General features: G+C 39.7%; 1 protein-coding gene across 1 annotated transcript in view; it reads right to left on the reverse strand.

The window, feature by feature from the left end:
- Positions 1-800: 800 nt before the first annotated feature.
- pcgf3 (polycomb group ring finger 3) overlaps positions 801-20,723 on the reverse strand; it is a 96,004-nt gene continuing 76,081 nt past the window's right edge. The window contains exons 7-10 of the mRNA XM_084719774.1: positions 18,013-18,101; positions 8,689-8,826; positions 3,772-3,852; positions 801-2,138 (exon numbers count right to left, since the gene is read on the reverse strand). Coding sequence (XP_084575900.1) covers positions 2,091-2,138; positions 3,772-3,852; positions 8,689-8,826; positions 18,013-18,101 — 356 coding nt within the window. The 3' untranslated portion in view covers positions 801-2,090. The remainder of the gene's footprint in view (positions 2,139-3,771; positions 3,853-8,688; positions 8,827-18,012; positions 18,102-20,723) is intronic.

Raw genomic sequence — 20,723 nt, forward strand, 5'->3', positions numbered from 1 at the left:
ATTGTGTGACTTCGGTGAATTTGAACTAACCTTTTAAAACACCAAAGTTTATGCAATGACACAAACAAGCTAACTGATTGAGGCCGCCGTAGACCAGCAACTCCCGTTCTCTGTGAGGTAAAATGACTGCTTTCCCTAAGGAGTTTGGTTGTTCTGGAGAGAACAACATTTGGCTCATATATTGGCTGTTTTCCATCAGAAAAGGCTGTCTGATGGCAAGATAAAGTGGTGAAAATATTCTAAATTTTACATGCACTTAATTGTTTTTCTAGATGTCTAAAATTCAGTTTGCTGCTGACCCTGTCCACAGCAGGACACTGCCTAGCTTCCTACGCTGGTACTCCTGCTGCTTCTCCAAACTGGGGCCGTGCTGACCGCCGTCTACTGGTGGAAATACACCAACTATGGATAAGTCCCTAGCACAACTCCACTTCAAAAAAAATCCAAACTATCCCTTTAGCACCAGAATTTCATTTGGACAAAAAGGATAAAATGCTCTACTCTGTTGCAGCCCCCCCCCCCCCATTAAGAAAAGTGTGTATTTTACAGTTACATAAATCAGCAATATTGCAGCTTCGAGAGAGTTTTGCAGTACAGTTTCAACAAACTTAGCAGAGGGAAATGCATGGTATAAATCGTGCCAACAACATCTGCTGCTAGCAGCTCAACCCAAAAGCTGTAAACATGTGGGTGTATCAGTATTTGCCTGCCCGGTGCTGCTGATGACTGCAGAACACACAAGGGTGGGTATTAAGGACTGCACGGTGCAAAAACAGAGAGATTAAAATCAATAAAAATGTTCTCTGCTGCCAAAATATTGCATTTTTATGTCTCGCAGGCATTTTGGAACATGAGTGTTTTCTGTGTAGCATTATTGTTAAGACAGAACTGGCTGATAATGATGTCCAAAAACAACAGCAAAAAAACAGAAAAAGACAACTATAGCTGTATTCCATAGAAGGCAGGTGAGATGAGGAGCACGGGGGCGGGGTTTTGAAGCTTTCTTCTTCTCTGCCCTAAACTCTTGTAATGCTTATGAGAGCAATGTAACATACTTAGACCCCACATACACACAAACAGCAGAGGATTTGATATATTTGTTTTGTGTCTTTGTCAGACAACATAAAGATGCATTTATATATTTTGATACTGATAATGAGTCTGTCTTTAAAAATCCTAATTTATCACCTCCGGACAACTTATCGCCCAAAATATAGATAGCACTTCTGGGATCCACTCTCTTCTTTTAACAGTCTAAAGTCTCTCTTACTCTCGTCAATCTCTCTCTCTGTAATGACATTTTTATGTACAATATTGGTATATAGAACATAAATTACTACACAAAACATTTTAGCCTATTCACAATTGACAATCATCAAGAACCCAATAGCAAATTAGACAAAGCCAACAAAATGAAAATTAAAAAACAAACAAACAAAAAAAAAGATTCAGAGACAATTTACTTGATAAACAGCTTAAAATTGATGCCTGTTATATAACTTTTTCCATATACTTTCTGTGCTCCCAAGACGTGTCGAGTGTATTGTGAAAAAAGAGAGAGAGAAAAAAAAACACCTTTTATAAAAACGTCCTCCTCTGCGCTCAGTCATTGTCTCAGGAGGATGAAATCTGCATGAAGCTCAAAAAGACGGTCACGTGTTTCCCGACATCTTGTTCGCGTGTAAACAGAGCACCAGTAGTGTCTTGGTTCCATGTGTCTCTTCTGTACAAAAGTATAAATATATGCTTTCTCTCCATTTTTTTCTTTTTTTTTTTTGTTTTTTGTTTTTTGTTCACATATCTAGGATGTAAGCGGACAAAAAAATGGTTGTTTTAGTTCCTAAAAACACACCAGTGATGCAGTATCTGTGCTGGAGGTTGCCAGTTTTTTTTTTGTTGTATTTGTCCCCCTCCCCCCCCTTTAAGATCCCGATTTGCTGGCTTGTGTTGACTTTTACCGTCGGGTGTTTGCTTGGTGTTGGTTGATCGTCTTTGCATAAATAAAAAGGTTTCGGCACAGTCTGCGGCCACCGGGCAAAAAAAAAACCAAAACAAACAAAAAGAAAAAACAACCGTTGTGTCCGTTTTAGCTACAGCAGATCCATCTTGGGTCTGTAATGGAGCAGGAGGGGGGATTTCTGCAGGGAAAAACAAAAACACAACCTCAGTATACAGTTTTTGTCCTCCTTGAGGGAACAGTTCATCCCAAAATCCAAAATACATAGTCTTCCAATGGCCTGTAGTGCTTTTTATCCATCTAGATAACTTTGGTGAGAGTTGCACAGTTTTGGAGACATCAGCTGTCAAGATGTCTGCCTTCTCTCCAATATAATGGAAGTAAATGGCACTTCTTTTATAGTATCAAACAGCCTCTGTTGTCCTTTTTTATTCACAGTGCCACAAAAGAGGCATCGAGTATTCATTTTCTATCACATGGCTTTATTAATTACAGCACTCTATGGACATTATTTCTGTATAACAGACCGTTGCTATGAAGAAGAGACTGTTGCTATGGTCGCAGTTCTGATTGTAAACTCTGGAGGAGCAGTAAATCAATTTTAAATATTTTTTTATCGTGTCAAATTATTGATTTTTTTGGTACAGTAAGAAACGGTGTAATAAGCAGAATAATGTACAGTGAGCAGGTCATTATTGCAAAATAAACCCTGGCAGGATGATGCAGGATCCCAACATGAAGCAGAGGGGTCTTGAATATCCTGAAGTGGTTTATTTCACAATAATGACCTGTTCACTGTACATTATTCTGCTTAATACATGGTTAGCTACCAAAAATAATATATATAATTTGACACAAAATATTTATTTCAAAATTATTTCAAGGGTTTAAAAGTCATCTTATTGTTCCTCCAGAGTCTATGATTTGAACAGCCTCCAGAGCAATGGTCTGCTCTTCATAGCAATGGTGTGCTATACAGTCAGAACTGAGTATGTAACAAAGTCATGTAATAATATGAAATAAATTAGGATGGTTCAAGATCCTTGGTGTTGGGGTCCAGCATCCCCCTGTCTGAGTTTATTTCACAATTAATGACCTGTTCACTGTGCGTTATCCCTAACTTAAGGTTCACGACAACTCTCCTAGGGCCTACAGTCGAATTGCTGTAACCTGCAATACAGCAACTCTCATGCATGCAGTCAACATTTTGCTATGAGTCACCTGGAAGCATTAAAACAACATCTGCCAGGGAGCTCATTCAGAACTAACCTCACACTGAGTAGCCAGTAAGCTAGCTACAGTAGATAAAATACCCTAGAGAGAGAGGGCATCTTAGTCCAACTGAAAATGATTAACCACATATTGTGAGTGGTAAATTAGCAACAGTTATACGCTGCTATAACAAAAGCAATTCTAGAAAGTAAAGCTTGACAGATGTAGCAATGATTACTAAGGGGGACGGGGCTTATTGAATGCCAGTTGGTGAGGTCATCCACCAATAATGCATTTCAGTTAAATCATTTCAACTTAGCTGGCTGACATATTAATGGAAAACACAAAACATAACACTTGTTTTTTTCTGTTTAGTTTAGTATGATTTGTTAAATTTTTTTTACTTTTTAATTGTTTGATGGCAGCATCCTAATATGTCAGTTTGTGTAGAATTAACTGAATAATTTAAGGCAAATAAATCAACAAAGCCGAGATACCTTCATACAGCAATTTAACCTAAACAGGCATACAACTTAAAACAGACAATACAAAATGATCATTACATCATGTCAAAATAATCAGCTCTCTGAGGGATGTGTTACCTTAAATCTCCATCTTGTCACAACAACAAATTTCAAAGTGTGGTCCTTTCCCAAGATTTCCTCGTTGCATAAAATGTCCAGCTGTAAAAAGACAACAAAAGAGACAATTAGTGAACAATTTCTGACCTCAGATGTGAATGAAAATGAACTTCCATTTCCCTACGGAGACTAATCTATGACAAACACTGCTGCACCTGAGCAGCGTCATGTAGACTTTAAACTTCCATCACCTATCTGCTTTTTTTTTTTTTTTTTTTTTTTACAGAGGAAGCTGTGGGAAGCTTATTTAGATGCGGAGCGGCCCCTGGCTCCTGTGCAGTAGCAGCAGCAGTGTGTGTGTGTGTGGGGGGGGATCACAGACATTCAATACTGAGCACGAGGCTGGCTCGGAAAATCTGAAATCAACATTGATATTCTGCTGAGCAGCACCTCACATCTGCATCTGCCAGTCAATACTGTGAGACGGAGAGGAGGCTGCAGACAAACACTGCCACAGCGCCACCTGCTGGCTCTGACTGGAAGGACGCTCTGATGGATACACAGCAGTCGGCCTTTATCAGCACTGACAGAGCGGTGGAAACTGTCCAGATCTGTGACTAGGAAAAAAAAATAATCCAGAGGGAGGGCTGGAGAGCTGTGATCTCATCTTGAAAGTCAATGAGGGCCTTTGTGTCAAAATAAAAGAAAATTGAGGGGGGGAAGCTATTTGATTTCCTTGTACAAACCAGAAGGTGGTGCATCACAGCTTTGAAATGATGCTGATAATCTTCATCAAAAAACTTGCAGATCTTCTTCAGTGAAAAAAGAAATTGCAAGGGGCATTTTTCACCACTTTTCTGACACTTCATAGACCCAAATGGTTAACCAGTTAGGCCCTATTCTCTCTGGACCTGGGGAACATCTTGTGATTTATAATAATTGTGGAGGTTATCAGTCATCTTCATCTTGTGAGAATCTTCCATGTATGTAATTTGTAAATTAAAAATTCTACTGCAAAATTACCTATAATATTACCCCAAACACATTAGTCCTGTGCAACTCAGTATCTGAATTATTTGTGGTCATGTTTTTTCTTTTTGTTTTCTATGCCTTTTTTTTCCTCTTTCCCAGTCTAGAATTAAACAGGATACGTTACTAATCTGGTATCATTTTGGGTGCCTGGCTACACAGCATGGAGATCCGCTTACAGAAAGAACAAGCTCAAATTCATCAGAAGAGCGAAATCTTAAATGATGACATGGATGACGTGCAGGGCAGCATGAACATATATTCTGTCTTCTAACAGACCTGACATCAGAGCCTTGACATCATATCGAGGGAATGAGGTCAGTAAAATTGAGGAAAACACAAACTTAACTTATCCACATGAGGGTGGTACCTTCTAAATCAGATAAGCTCCTCTAGTAATACTTGTCCTGTGCAAATAACTGAGAAAATAATTTGCAGATCACCAAATAACGTAAATAATTACGAGTGGGTGTTTGTACATTGGTGCATAAATTATCATCCTACGACAATACCTGTATTTGATCTGTTTTGTACAGAGATCTTGAAAAACTTGGAGCCAATCACTGCAAGATTATGGTGTGCTGGAGTTGAGTGCAATGTCATTTACTGTTTTGCGCCATTTGATACTAGCAGATGCTGTGGACACTTCATCAGCACTTCTACAGTAATAGCACTGCTAACGTTCTCAGTTCATTGCCATTGGAGTGACAAAAGATATACGAGATCTCGCGACACCTTCACATCTGTATTTACATGCTACCTGGAAGCGACTCAGACAACAGAGAGAGATCTGCTCAGAAATAGTGACTTGTTACACGCACAGTTGACTTAGCAAGCTTTCAACAAAGAAGAAAATGTGCGAGGACTGGCTGCAGCCACACCGCTTGGGCGAGAGCCTGTGTACCTGCTTCAGACGTGTGCAGGTGGATCAGGTCTGAGAGGCTACAGTTGACATTTAGGCTAAAAACATGGTGTAAATGGCGTCTTTTTTGGGGTCAAAATTTAATGTCGCTGCTTACAGACACTTGGATTAAATCACACAAGCAGTATGGAGACATTTTGTGGGGGGTTTTTGTGTTATTTTTTTACATTTTAAAACTGGTCACCATTCACTTCAATTGTACTGGATTCGGCTGCAACACTGTTTTCCACTGAAGCTCCGAGAGTGAACTGGAGATCTTCACCCATCCTCTCATCAGCACAGGGGTGAGAAGACATTGAGTGAAATTTAATTCTTGGGAGAACTGTCACTTTAAGGATACTGGCATTGGTACTAGTATAGTATTTTTTTTGAATAAAACTATAATAATACTATAAATAATGAGTAGCTGCAGGCCTATAGATGATAAAGAGAGCGATTGCACATTATATTAAGACTGAGATAAAAGCATTCTCTAAAGCAGCCCTCAAATTCTCACAAGGGGAATCTGAGGGATCACAAGATGATTAACAGGAAAAGAGAGACGAAGAAAAATCAGTTTTTTAACTTTTGCCAAGTGTTTGCTTCTTTCTTGTGATACACTTGAAAGTTTTTCCTCCTCAGGACTCTTCAAACTATAAAAATGAATCAAAGAAGGAAACATATGTTTTTGACGTATCATGGGTGCCCAGTAAAAACCACCCACCTGCAATTGTAATGATTTGGAATTTTTCTGATTAACTGAAAGGTCCTTAATGAGTTAATATCTCCTATATCCTGACTTTAAGATACACAGTCAGCATGGAAGGTTAAGTAAAGTTTCTTAAAGAGGCTGGTCAGTTTCTTCTGCTCCTTTATGCAGGCGTTCACTTCCTGCAGAGACATTTAGATGGGTGACAGGACCACAACGGAGGGTTTACAAACACGAGGAATGAGTAAATAGCGCACTGTTCTCTGACAAAGCGGAGTGTTGTAAGGCTCTGCTCGGCTCGCCGCTGAAAACAGAATCCGTTCGAACAACAGCTTTTGATAGTCAATAGAAAGGACAACAATGGCTGGTGGGGAGAGCGGCCGCCTCACCAAACTTGTGCAATGGAGGCCGACGATATGATGGAGCCTGCCCACTCATCTCTGTGACAGCCAGTAAAAAAAGGAAGACAGAACATAAAAAAATAGACATCACAAAGGCGTCTGTGATGATTATTCACGGCATTCTGAAAATCCATCTGTCAAATTATCGCCCACGACTCCCCCCTGCTGCTCTGAGCGGGGCGGTAAAGACAATAAATAGAAAAATTACCACATCGAGATATCATAAGGGCTCGTTTCCTGCTAAATATAACACAAAGGCCTTTATGAGTCAGTGCTGGAAAATATATAATATTAACTGACCCTTATGTACTTTCTTGTGTTTAGCTAAACTTTCTGATACACATGGCCCACACCGCCCAGCTGGTGCTCCAAACACGTCCAAACAAACGCCAAGAATTAAAAAGATTTGTTCCAAACTGATACAAATCCACTTTAAACAAAGAAAAACATGCCAGTTTGTCTGATTTTAACAAGCACAGGAACTGAGAACAATGATCCATAGTCACACTCATTTACAGCTGAAACAATTAACTGAATTGATTATTAATCAATTATTAAATTAATTATGAACTATTCTGATATTCAATTTATCAGTCTGAGTAAGTTTTTAAGAAAAAAAAGTCAAAATTCTGTGATTCTAGTTTCTTAAATGCAAACATTTTCTGGTTCTTTCTTTTTGGGTTGTGGACAAAATCAGACATCTGTGGACATTATCTTGGGCTTTTCTGACATTTACAGACTAAACGTTTAATAGAGAAATTAACTGAAAATAAATGCAGACTAAAACTCCTTGAACTGAGAACCAATATTTCACTCTTATCTTTTCCCACAACCCATTCAAGATTCTTTGAGTTCAGGTGATTTTCTAACACCGTCTCGACTGCAAGAGACTCGGATGCATTTTTCACACGTCTGACACAACAGAAATACTTTCATTTTTGTTAATGCAGCTGTCTGCACCAGCAGCATGCATCTTGCATCTCAAGTCAAGTTTTTTTTTTTTTTTTTGAGAATACACATGTAAACACAAGGCTGGTGCTCAGTAAAAATACACTGAAAATGCAATTTAACCAAATTTTACAACCTAGGCAGAACAGAGTGTGCTGCAGAGCAGCTCGGAAACAAGAAACTGGAACTTCTTTCTCTTTTTATGCAATGCTTTTGTGGGCAAATGGTACATTTACTGCCACTAGACAACTTCACTGCTACTTTTCAAACTCTTTGCTCAGATCGCCAAGACCTGTCTGCTCTGAGCGCAGTCACGGGCTCTCTCACCCACACCCGATCTGTGCGCACACACAAACACATTGCAGTGTTCATGCATTATGCTGATGGAAAATAGATCAGGATTATTCACACATATCGAATGAAAACTGCAGACCGCACAAAAAGTTTGGCGTTCATTTGTTCTGGACGCTTTGAAATGTGCAGACAATACAAAGCCTGTATAGACAAATACTTCAGTGTGGTGTGATCACAGTCATCATGCAAGCAATATCACATCTGCAGTCTAGATGAGGGGTAACATTTCAACACTTTCTTTTCCTTTTGTGGAGCAGACTGATGCAAAACTTCAAAATGCCCTGTGCAGCCTGACCTTTTCAGAATATTAGCTGGTGCGACCTGCAGGTCAGCTTTAGCTTTGAGCAATGAACGATTTGACTTGCACCAAATGTTAGTTTAAAGGTTACTGACATGTACAGGACTGTAATTAGGCAGAGGAAAAAAAACAAAAAAAAAAACAACTATTAGCTGGAATTTGTTTCTTTATCCTGTGATCTCTGTAGTTTCACAGTTGAAGACCTTCACTAAAGCTACATTTAGCCTGTGACAGATTCACAATGGCCTCCTCTCAGCTCACTTCTTTCTGGGCTGGCAGAGCGTGTTATTATCTGTACCTCATTAAATGATGTCAGGTTAAGCTTTTTGGCGATGAATTTCTTGAGGTGGAGGACTGTGGCTTGTGCTGAACAGCGGATCCACTTGCGCTTCAGGCCTCGAAGCTTGCTGCTGTTGCACTCCAAGCAGATGCTGACCTGTTAGAGGAAACACACACCATGAAAACATCAATAAGACAGTTTTTTTGTTTGTTATTTACCTGCATATTTTAGATAAAAAGCAACAGTTAATTAATGTTAATTGTGATGTTATACAGGGCTGTAACATCACAAATGATGTAAAACTGTGCATCTCAGTTTCTCATAGTCCAGTGTGATGTCTTTAAATGTCTCATTCTGCCAGTCTACAACCAAAGACACTCAGTTTAATATGATAATAAACAAAGACAAGTGGGAAATCTCCATATCTGAGAGGTTGAAAACAGTATTTTCTGTCATTTTGTATGAAAAATTACTTTAACTTTTAATTAATCAGTTATCAAAATAGTTTAATTCTGTTGCCAAATTTACTAGTTTCTGCTACTGCTGTGCTATACTCAAAGGACATTTTGCTCTGACAATTTTTAGTACAACTTGAACCTTAAACTGACAAAAGAAAAGTGTTTAAGAATCGAGGATTAGCAGTCAGTTTTTCATTTATTTAACTGATGAAAATTGTCATTGAAAATGAAGCCAAAACATCTCGACTGCTCCCTGGTGGCTGGTTGCAGCACAGGTCATAAATGGCACCTCATAGCTGGGTTTACACTCCAGGAACTTCCCCCAGGGATGGAGAACCTTTGGAGAAACTTTTTTTCCACTGTAGGGACCAGGGTCTAAATTAAGTCAAGGACACTGCACTTAACATTTCTGGTTGAGTGCTCACAGCATTTATTTAAGCCTCCTTTTTTTAGAAATTTACAGCCACAAACCTGTTAGTTTTTTGTGACAAATACAACAAAATGGAAGAAAGCATACAACAGATAATGATGCTTGTCTGTAATGTTATACGCAGCCATTGTTAAAAAAAAGAAAAAAAAAAAAGAAGTGTTAAAACAGCCGCTGATTTCTCATGTCAGTGGACTAATTTGTTTAATCTTTGCGGGTCTAAACCACAGTGGAAATCAAGACAACAACAGGCTGAAGGAACCTTTTAGTTGGTGAAAAGTAGTTCCTGGTTCCAAATACTTTGGTTGGAAATGTGGCTAAAGTTACCAAATGATACATGTGCCAAACTTAAAGAATCTAAGTACATGTCAATTTTTCCCCCCAACGTGGTTTCTGTCATTTTAGATAACTCTTTATCGTGCTGATGTATGTACAAGTGTTCATTTTTCTGACAAGTTTTGTTTTAATAGATTTTTGAATGCTATAAAAAGGGTGTTTCATGTCATGCTGAACAGCCATGCAAGATGGCAGCGCTCATATCCGGGATATTTTGGCTTCATTTTTGTCTTTACATACAGTCAATATCAAAAAGTATCAAAAAGTGGGAAAGCAGCAGGAACAGTTCTGCTGTTTCGTAACATGAAAGATCCGAAGTATAATCTGTATTCTCAGTATCTCAAATGCGGCAAGTTCAGTGTCAAAAAATGACCCGAGAATTACTTATTTCTCCCGATCTTTAATAAAAACAGACTTAAGGACTTGAAAAAAGGACAATATGATAGCTGGTTAATCCAGCCTGGCACTGGTGCTGATTTCCAACTCTGCACGTCCTGCTGAACCAGTGTTGTCTGTTTGTGTTTTGCTTATTGCCTTCTTTCATGCGGCTTCTTTCCCTGCCATTGGCCTGCGCACTTGTTTTCCCCCTGAGGTGAAACGGTTGGTGGTTTTGGCGGTGGATGGTTGCAGGAGTCAGAAAGCATTACTGCCACTGAGCTCCTGCCCCCACATATCATAAGCCAGAAGAGGTCTTGTATTTCTTCATTTGTTGGCGTCCCTTCTGTCACACTCCCTCTGTCTGTCTCTTTTTTATCTCTCAATTCAGAGACGGAGAAAAAGCAACATCACCCTGGCTTCTGCTTAAACTTGGAAATCATCTCTCTTCTCAAATAAACACCGGCAGCGCTTCAGTGCACCACCAGCCCCTTTACAAGCAAAGAGCAGCACCGTAATATATCTGCCTTCCTGTGGCGCTGGCAATGAGGGAGGCTCATAATGCGAAGTAAAAGCCTCTGTGGCGATCTGGACTGCACAGTGGCTCCGCAGCAGTTTCATTACATTACAGTACATTAGTGACGTCGCCATGGAGCCAAAGAGTCCTGCTACAGCTGCACACACTCACAGACATGACTGATGCAACAGTGAGGCACATCAAGAAAAGATCATGCAGGGAAAGCTTAATACTATTTTATGGGCTCATTACAGAGTCCTGAATGCTCACAGAGATCTGAGGCAATATGTCTACTGGTATTGTTTTACTTAAATCTCTGTGTGTGTGTGTAGAGTCTGTTGAGTCTCCCTGTGTGAGTACTGTGTGAGTCCAGGCTTTGAGAATCAAAGGCTCCATTAATAATTCAGAGCAAAGCTGCGTTCTCAAGTTTCTCCAAAGTGGACTCTTTAAAGGTGTAGTCTGGGTTATTTAATGTGGGGTTGTGTGAGGTACTTATCGATGGTCAGTGTATAGGCTATGCCTCCAGTTTGGAGAAGCAGAGAGCAGTATCAACACAGGAGCTAAGCAATGTAACAACATATCTTAGCTACCTAAAAATAGGTGCATCTAAAAAAAAAAAAAGTCTAAGTGTACTCTGCATTTAGAATATTTTCAACGCTTTATCTTGCCATCAGGCAACCTTTTTTGATGGGAAACCATGCTATATAAGCCAAATGATCCTCTCTCAAAACCAACAGAAGTCCTTAGGCAAAACAGTGATTTTACCTCGCAGAACATGGGAGTTGCTAGTCTATCGCAGCCTCAATCTTTTACTGTATTCATGTTATTGTGCGATATTAGTGAATCCAAACTATCCATTTAAAACACTTAAGTCACACAATAACACAAACCAATCGAGCAGTGGACCAGTACCTTCCATGTTCTGCAAGGTAAAATCATTGATTTCATCCATGGAGTTTGGTTGGTTTGGAGAGAGTGGTTTCCGAGGCCTGTTTCCAGAACAAAATGATTGGAAGTGCATCTGAAATTAGTGGAGGTACACTAATATCTATAGTGTGGGTGGGTAACAGCAGTGAAAAGTAGTTGGTATCATGGGTCTGACTGTCATCAACAATTTGGTTTATGAGTCAGAACAGCACCAATTATACGTTAATATATCCGCAGCCTCTGTGAGTGCAGTGCTGTTACTGAAAACAACACCAGGCTGATTCAGTATGACCGTACTGACCTGTACACTCATCAGACTAGTCTGTTATAACTTGTTGTTATGCTTTTTTGTGAAGGAGGTGTCTTGTTACCAGGGCTCCAGTGCCTTTTGCACATTGCATTGCTGCACATACGTGAATCAAAATAGACGGTGCCCAAGGAGACAATCTGTGCACCCTGAATATATTTCCAAACGGAGGCGTACATGAACAGCTGCGGACACCACGGATGCCAGATCTACCACCTTGCACTTGGCATTTATTATTCAAATTTCGACTAAGGGTGCAAAATATTAAACCGAGGGTGTAATGCAGAACTGGGCCTGCAGTTGTCCCATAAGTACCCCATAAAACCAAATTAAATAATCTGATCTATCCCTTTAAACCCAAAATAGCTGTAGTTTATTAAGCTTACATCTTTTTCTCATCTCTTCTCACCCCACGGAGATCTCACCCTATTCGCAGACTTCATACCTCATCTGAAACTCCACTACTTCATTCTTTGCTCCTGGGTTCTCCTCTGATTAATTGTGGCTCTACTGTTATCCTTTTTTTGTTCTTTTTTTGGTGTGTCACTGCTTTTATTAGCTTTCTCTGGCACTGCCTCACACCCCAAGGTTACAGTCTGAAAGGTCGTCCAGAAGACAGCGGGGAAGTGTTCTGGAAGCCGGCCATGCATGCCGATTCGCCTGCTGGTTCTTACATCCTTGTGGCTTCTACATCTTCAGTGACATCATGATGGGAGGCCGGGTAACTTTCTGGAACAATTTCAGCCCTCGTCGTCATTCTTCTTGATGGCAATTGCTGCAATCATTCATCTTGAATTCTTTCTCTTTATCACGCATAACTATAAAACATGTCTTGTTTTACATTTTACAATCTTCTCTATTCACCACTCTGCTTTTATAATGCAGTTCATCTTTCATGATGACATCCTCCGCTCTCTACAAGCTGGGCTGGTTGCTACATTCTGGAAAATAAATGAGCTTTTACAGCACTAAGTGTCCTCAAATGTCTCTTATACTGCTTCATAGTGGAATGAAAGTTAGTACAAGCGTAAACAAAGTGCTATCTTTCAAGTAAGTAGGAGTGGGCAAGTAGATGTTTAAAAAAAAAAAAAGTATTGTTCTCTCTCAACCCTTCTTGTTGCTGGAGCACTTATTGAAGTTCAAAAGACTCAATTCTTCCAAACAACGCCTCCTTTCCTCCGAAGATGAGCTGCAGCATTAGTTAAGAGAATAAACAGTAAAATGTGGGACCTCTGCAGTGGCAAAATCTATGGATAATCTTTAGGTAGTCTGCACAAAGAAAGAAATGCTGTAGGTTCCCCCGGAGAAAGTCTATATACGAGGTCCTGTAATCTGACGGCACCTCCAAAAATCACAAACCTCTTATTCTTACACAGAGTGAGAGGTTAACAACAGGATTTTACAACTCTGTGAGGCAGCAATCCTTTTTTATCATCCATCTAGATGACTGTGTGGGTGATTATAGAAGTACACCACTCTACCAGTGAAGTGTGCTTGTACGGTGAATGCCTTGCATTGTTTGATGACAATGTGTTTCATTACCCAGGTTTTCAATCCAAATGTATGGAATGTAATTAAAAGAGTGTCTGTCAAAACTTAAACAATAAAAAAAAACAAAGTAGAAAACAGGATAAAATGTGGCATTTTTTTGGTTTTAGGGCTGCAACTTGTTTTCATTGACGATCAGAGTAATGAGGAGACTGTCAGATGTCATGTGAGCTAAATATTTGCTATGTCAGAACTTACTCAGAAAAAGTGCTTCCATCAGATGCATAAACTCTTTTCAAAACAGGCAAAAACACTGCAAAACAGCTCAGTTACTTTCCTAATTTTGCCATTTCCACCTTTTCAAATGTGATACTTCAAAATGCACACAAAAATGCCAGGGTTCAAAATTATTCATGACCCCCTATGGCCACCAAATATTTAATAAAGGTGGCCCCCTGTGGCCATGAGGTTTTATATCCACACTGCAAGCCTACGCCATCACAGCAGTCCAGGTCCATAAACAACCTATTTCTTGTTGGGGCTACTGAAGTACAGGTTTACTAAGCTTATTCAAACTGCTAATGTGACCCTAAGGCTGACTATGAAAAAACATAACGGCAACAAAAAGTGGAATGGAATGGAAGCAGCTAATTTAGCAGCTAGAATATGACACATCTAATGTAATGTACCGCGGTGTGTGCTGCCACTTTTTTCCCCAACTAACCAAGAGGTCAAGCTTGAAAAACGATGCCGTCAGGAAACACCGTATCACAATTCATGGAACATTTGCAAGTCGGGAAGTGAGCCGAGGCATTAAAAGTTTACAGCTGTTCACTTGTTTATGTTCATACCATTAGCATCCCAAGTGACAATTTGCCATTTTCAGCATGTAGGTTGCCATTCAGAAGGTTGTTGCTGATTCCTGGCAACTTTGGAAACATCGCAGATGCTGTGATGCTGACAGAAACAAGTCATCCACTGGCTGGTTTACACACACCGTGTGGCAACATGGACAACACAAGTGTCACAGTTAAAGAAAGCTCAGTTAAGTTTAGTTAAATAACCTTTTCTGTATTGTATGTTTAGTGGCCTATGGTGCCAGCGCTTTAAAATATGAGCATCTATCCCTGAATATATTGATAGAAACATGGCTATTGCAGAACTATTTTGCTGGATGGCCCTGTGATTCTTGCTCTGTCAGTGGTCTCATTGTAATAAATGAGAAGAAGAAGTTTTTTGATGCAACATATCTGAACAGTTTATGGGGATCTTTTCATCTCAATGATACTTTTCTACGTGTGCAGATCTCAACATTATATCTGTATCTTGTTCCATCCTGGTCCTTTCTCTTAATCGTCCTCTCATTTCAGCCTTTTCCTTTCTGTCTGCACTGACGAGCGTCACCTTCTTAATGTTCCACACTTACTCCTAACTCTCACGATCCCTTCAACATAAATTCCTAACAATTACCTTCTATCATTTTTCACCCTGCATGGTGACTTGTTTTCATCAAGCAGGTCTTTTTCTTTCTCAGACCTGCAAATCTCTCATTTTCATCAGTCATCTTGTATTCCTCGGCTCTTTGCCTGCCTGCCTCCCTCCCTCCTCCTCCTCTCAGTGACATTTGACATGACTGCATTCAGCTCACACTGACTGCCATATTAGCTATTCTGAACGCATTCTGCACCGCTGCTGAAAATCCAAAAGGGCAAGATCTTCACCCTCATCGGGGCGGCCTGCCTTCCCCACATGGCAACAAGGAGCTGGCTGATTAGAGACAACTGGCTTGTTTTTGTTTACAATCTGCCCGTTAGATTTCTGTCCTCTTAAAAATGACTAAAAATCTACAAAACCAATCTTCTTCATCCTGTGCTGTACTGGGGGGCGGGGGCGCTTTGTGTTCGTGATAGTGTCTGTCCAGCACAACAATAACTCCACTCTCTCTCTCTGCATTATTAATATCATTTTGCAGAGTGTGAGAATGTGCCAGAATACAAATGAAATCAAGAAAAGCCCATTTCCATTTTAAATGTGTTCAGTTGGATGGCAGTGGTGTGGCGCTGTGGTGTCTGTCACAAAGTGGATCTGCACGACTCAAACAGCCGAAAAACCGCAGACAAAAGAATCCAGTAATTGTAAAACAGCCTGGTAAATCCCATGGGGGCCACTTTTATAAAGACAATAATTGATGTGCAGGCTTTTAAGGCAATTGTACCCACAATTATCACCAACAGTAATTTTTTTCCCTTAGTGCCTTTGTTCCTGACAGACTGCTTTGAAACCTATAATTATTTTATCCAATTTGCTTCTTCTAATCGCTGCTAAAAGACAAAGCAATGTGCACTGCCTCCCAAATTCTGCTCTAAATGAGAAAACTAAAATACTGTTAAAGAGCTGGTTCCCCTAAATTACATTTAAAAAACATTCTTACTCACCTCTAGTAGAGATGGGTAACATTGCTGTAATATCTTAGATTATGGATGATGTTCTACTGTGATACAGTATGGATGTTGTCTTTTAAAGCTTTTAAAGGCTGTATTACAGTAAAGTGATGTAACTTTCTGAACTTACCAGACTGTTCTAGCTGTTCTATTATTTGCCTTTACTTACTAACCGGCTGTTTTCACCAAGCACAGCACGTCTGTGCTACAGTTCTGATCTGTTTTCTGCATGGCTGCCATCCCCACCAGCAGTGTTTCAGAAGCATTTCAGCAGCAGAGCATTTTGCCCACCTGATTATGTTTCCTTGCTCATATTTTGTTGATAAGGTCTTCTTTACTTGCTCTTTGTGCTTCTACCATGGATAAGCAGGGTACATGATTAAACTGTTTCTTTTCAACCTGTCTTTATGATTGTGTGTCTGCATGGGGTCTTTTATTTTGAAAATTAACCGGATCCTCCCTGGCTTTTCTGTATCTGACTTCCTGCCCATTCGATCTGCTCTGTGCTAATTGATGCAGCATCTGTAAAAAACATAGACACTGTGTGCATTTGAAGTGTAGACCCACGTCTGGGACGCACCAAGGTGCCGCTGGGGGAATCACAAGCATTGTGTAGAATGACTGCGATCAGCTCCGACTGACATGGTGCAGCTATAACACGACACAGCCACACCTGGTGAAATTTAATCGTTAGCCATTATATCCACATTGGTGATGATTATTTACCAAAACTCTCATTGTGTTACTACTTTGTGAAAGCACCAATAGTGAAGCAATATTGAGAGATTTGGTCAAAAATAATATGAAACTTGATTTTGTCAATATCAGCCAGCCCTTGCCTCTTGTGGTATCTATCCATGCAGACAGTTTTTACTCATAGACAAATCTAGATAATTACAGATCATTTTACTTATCCACATTCTTACTCATGTGATTATAGTTGTGGTGCTCAAAACAATGTCCCCATTACTCTGAATAGCACTCTAAAGTGCTCATGTCAGTATGAAAACAGTTTAAGGTTCACAGGGACCTTTTACAGGAGTAGAAAGTAGTTTGACTTTGACAGGCACGTCTGTTCAGTCCAGCAGTCTGTGATCAGAGCTGGCACGTCTGGCCTGGCTGGCTTGACTTTTAGCTCCTCCTACTTCTCCTCAAAGTGTTTTTTGATGGGTTTAGTCACAGTGGTTCTCAGTCGCAGAACACACTTGGACTTGAGGTACCAAACTAGCTTTAAATCCTTCACCATCCACCATGCTGATTGGCAGCATATCGGTCTCAATCATTCGGCGCACCAACTGAGCGATGGCCTCAGACGGGCATACATCGCACGTTCTCCTCCCAGCTCCCAGCGACATGATCTTTGGCTGTGAGCCACCCTTGGACATGGCAGCAGGGTGTTTGTTCTAATGTCTTACAGCACAGGGCACGGCTAAACTGTGGAGTACAATCACACAATTTACATTTGACTTTGTGGCCTTTCTGGAGGAAATGTTCCCACAAAGACCTTCGCCCACCACCTTCCCAGGCCTATTCAGTTACTTTTTTAGAAGGGTCAGATTGAAAAAGAAAAGTTAAGTTATTTTTTCTCCAAGCTATAACTTTTCCAAGTTAGAAAAGAAACATATTGTACAAAACTTCATATTTGTATACCTAGATTAGAAGTAGTTTGTTGTTTTAATAAACACAATGTTGAATTTAAAATCTTTTTTCATTCAGTTTGACTCTCCTAAAACAGCCTGAGTGTTTCTATGTTCTGCAAAAGACAAACAATGAATTGGCAAATTAGCCAACTAATGAAAATGATGATCTTCCAATAACCAGTCAAAAATATTATCAGTGGTTAATCAATTTATAGTTATTTGTTGAGATCCCTTAAGCAGACATTTCAAAACCTTGGCAAAGAAAATCTAAAATATCTTCATGGTCACCAGGGGGAGGTGATTTTTCTTTCTATTTTTGGCAGACCAAGCCTTTAAATAACTGAAAGAGGGGCTGTTATTTTTAAGATCCCTTGGAGAGGGAATTAGAGGCACAAACTGCTGTCCATCAGTAAGTGAGGGGCTTACCTGCTCGTCGCTACGGTGATAGTCGTTGTCCTCTTCTGGTTTCTCCTCTCCCGCCTCTTTATTGGCCGTGTCCTCTGATTTTGCATCGCCTGTGCAGAAAAACAAAGAGAGGAAAAGCACTGAGCTGCCATGTTGCAAACAGTAACTAAACATGCACAAGCAGTACACAAGATAAAACAGAACATTTCTTTAGATTATAGTTCATGGACACTATTGTCTCAAATTTAGGTTTTTGTTTTTGCACTGAGCTGCGTATATCTCTCATCCTGCACGTTATCTTAAGTCAAGAGGCTTGAGCTTAACTGAAGCCCATGTTAGCCCCACTGAAAACGAGATTTGTCGGACGCGTGGGGGAAACAGGCATGTTTGTCTCTCTGCAGCATTTAAACAGCCTGTGCCTGTTGGAGCATAAAAACACCCCCTGCAGAGGTCCATTTATAGGCAATTACATGTCGGAGGGTGTTGGAGCATCCTTTATATGACTTATCCGCTGTCTGGGGACGTCCTTAATACTGGGAAACTCCTAATCAGAAAAAAGAAAAAAATATATATATACATATATATATAAATATATATATATACACAAGTCATTCCCAATACCGATTAGCTGACATGAGGGCCGGCATCAGTTCTACCTTAATTTAGTTCTTCTGGTTTTGCCATTTGTTCCTTCTTTCCAGGAAAATGGAGGCAGATATGGGAGGATATTAGAGGGAGCAGCAATCTCCAGTGAACATACGGTAAAATAGGAAGAGGGTGATTTCTCACACACTGTGCAGCTGAGGGTAATGTGTTCAGAGTGGTGCAAGAAAAGGCAAGGTGCTGTTTAATAATACACCACACTGAGATTGTGGCTCGGAGCCGGAGGAGGCCTAAAAGACACAGTTCACCTTGAGTCAAACACATTAAAAGAGCTGATGTGAAAAGCGTGAGGGGAAAATCTGTTTCAGGGGATTTAAATGAACATTTAGGAAATGATTATAATCTTGTGTTAATTCACTTAATGTGTTCTGCAATTTGAAAGTACCTTTAATTTTTCCATCCAGAGAGTAACACTGTTATAGCAGAGGGAGAGTTTGTAAAAGTAAAAATTAAAAAGGAATGATTCAGAGCCGTCAATCAGCTGATGTAGCTGCACTAACTCTGTAGTTAAATGTTACATAAATGAACTAGCTTAATAATAATTAGCTTAAAATAATAACTAGTTTAAAGCTACTTCAAGGAGCTTTCTTTTCTGTTTTTAACAAAAGCTGTAGTTTCCACCACCATAACCACACAATATAACGTCAAAAATAACAATATTAAAAAAAAAAAAAACATAATAGCCAAACTTCTCGCAGATGGTCTCTTATGGAGGTCATATAGATCCATCAGTTGAAACAAGTTGAAAACTCTTTATTCTTATTGTAGCTTTAACACAGCAAGAATAAAGTTGGAAGAAGCTTAACAAATACAAGTGTGCACACCAGAAACTTCAGATGGAGAGGGTATTAGTGCAGAGGCTGTGCAGACAAACCATTATTTGCAGCGGTGAATCTAGGATTGCAACTAACACTTGTTTTATTCCTCAATTAATCTCAGAATTACTTTCTCTATGAATCAGCATGAAAAATCTCCCTCATACAAAACCCTCATCTTGGAATTTTTTTGTCTGATCAAAACTGCAAAACCCAAAAATATTCAAAGATAAAGCAGCAAATCTTCACATTTGAGAAGCTGGAATTTAGGAATATTTGGCATTTTTGCTTCAAAAACAACTTGTATGATTTATCAGTTATTCAAGTTGCTTGTTGCTTAAAGTTGAGCTCAGACTATACTTGCATTGTGATAAATTTCATTATTTTGCCATGACTCTCTGTGAACAGATACTGACATACAAATGCAGAATCTGTAGGCAAGGGACAACATTTCAGGTATCGGAAGCATTCTAGTTTCCATCTGTAGTCCAAGCAGTATTGATCATTTATATAAATAAAGTTGGATGCCACAGCTCCTTCTCCCACCGTACAAAACTGAAGCCAAATATTCTGAATACAAGTGCTGCTATCTTGTGCTGGTGACATCATTTGCAGTCAAAGTCTGCGCAGTAGTGATCAGCATCGGAGAAGCATTTTTCGAGTTCCCGCGCACACAGCCGGCCATCAGGGCTCAGCTGTCAATCACGGCATGAAACACCTTTTTTATAGGATCACATAACTAACTAAAACAAACTGGTCAGTGTGCTAAGAACTACCTAAAATCATCATAAATCATTTAAAATACATGTGTGTTGCTTTCACTGACATTATGACCTATTTTGCCTGTTGGGCCACAGACTAAAGAAAATGACAGCTTGACTAGTGCGCTTAGACTTTAACTTAGGATGTGTGGGGGTTAGGGAGTGTTTTTTTTGTGTTTTGACCATAACCCTGGGAAAATAAAAGAAAATTGCATTTTATTTATCTGTTTCACCAGCTTTCTCGCTACCAGTGCTCTTCCCATATAGTTTCTTCGGTTGAGTTAGAAGGAACAGTGGTGTTGGGTGGGTATCAAAGGCGCTAACAAAGCAACACAGCACATAAAATAATCACAGCAGAAATTTAAAATATGTCAGACCATAGTGTTAAACTATATATCTTTAAATGTTAAAGTTACAGCTGAATTTAACAGCAAAAATAAACAAGTTTGCCAATTTTACTTATCTCTGCAACTCCAATCAGCTGCCAGTTTTG

This window comes from Lutjanus erythropterus, chromosome 5, assembly GCF_056507025.1.
Source record: "Lutjanus erythropterus isolate fLutEry1 chromosome 5, fLutEry1.hap2, whole genome shotgun sequence".
Taxonomy (NCBI): Eukaryota; Metazoa; Chordata; class Actinopteri; order Lutjaniformes; family Lutjanidae; genus Lutjanus; species Lutjanus erythropterus.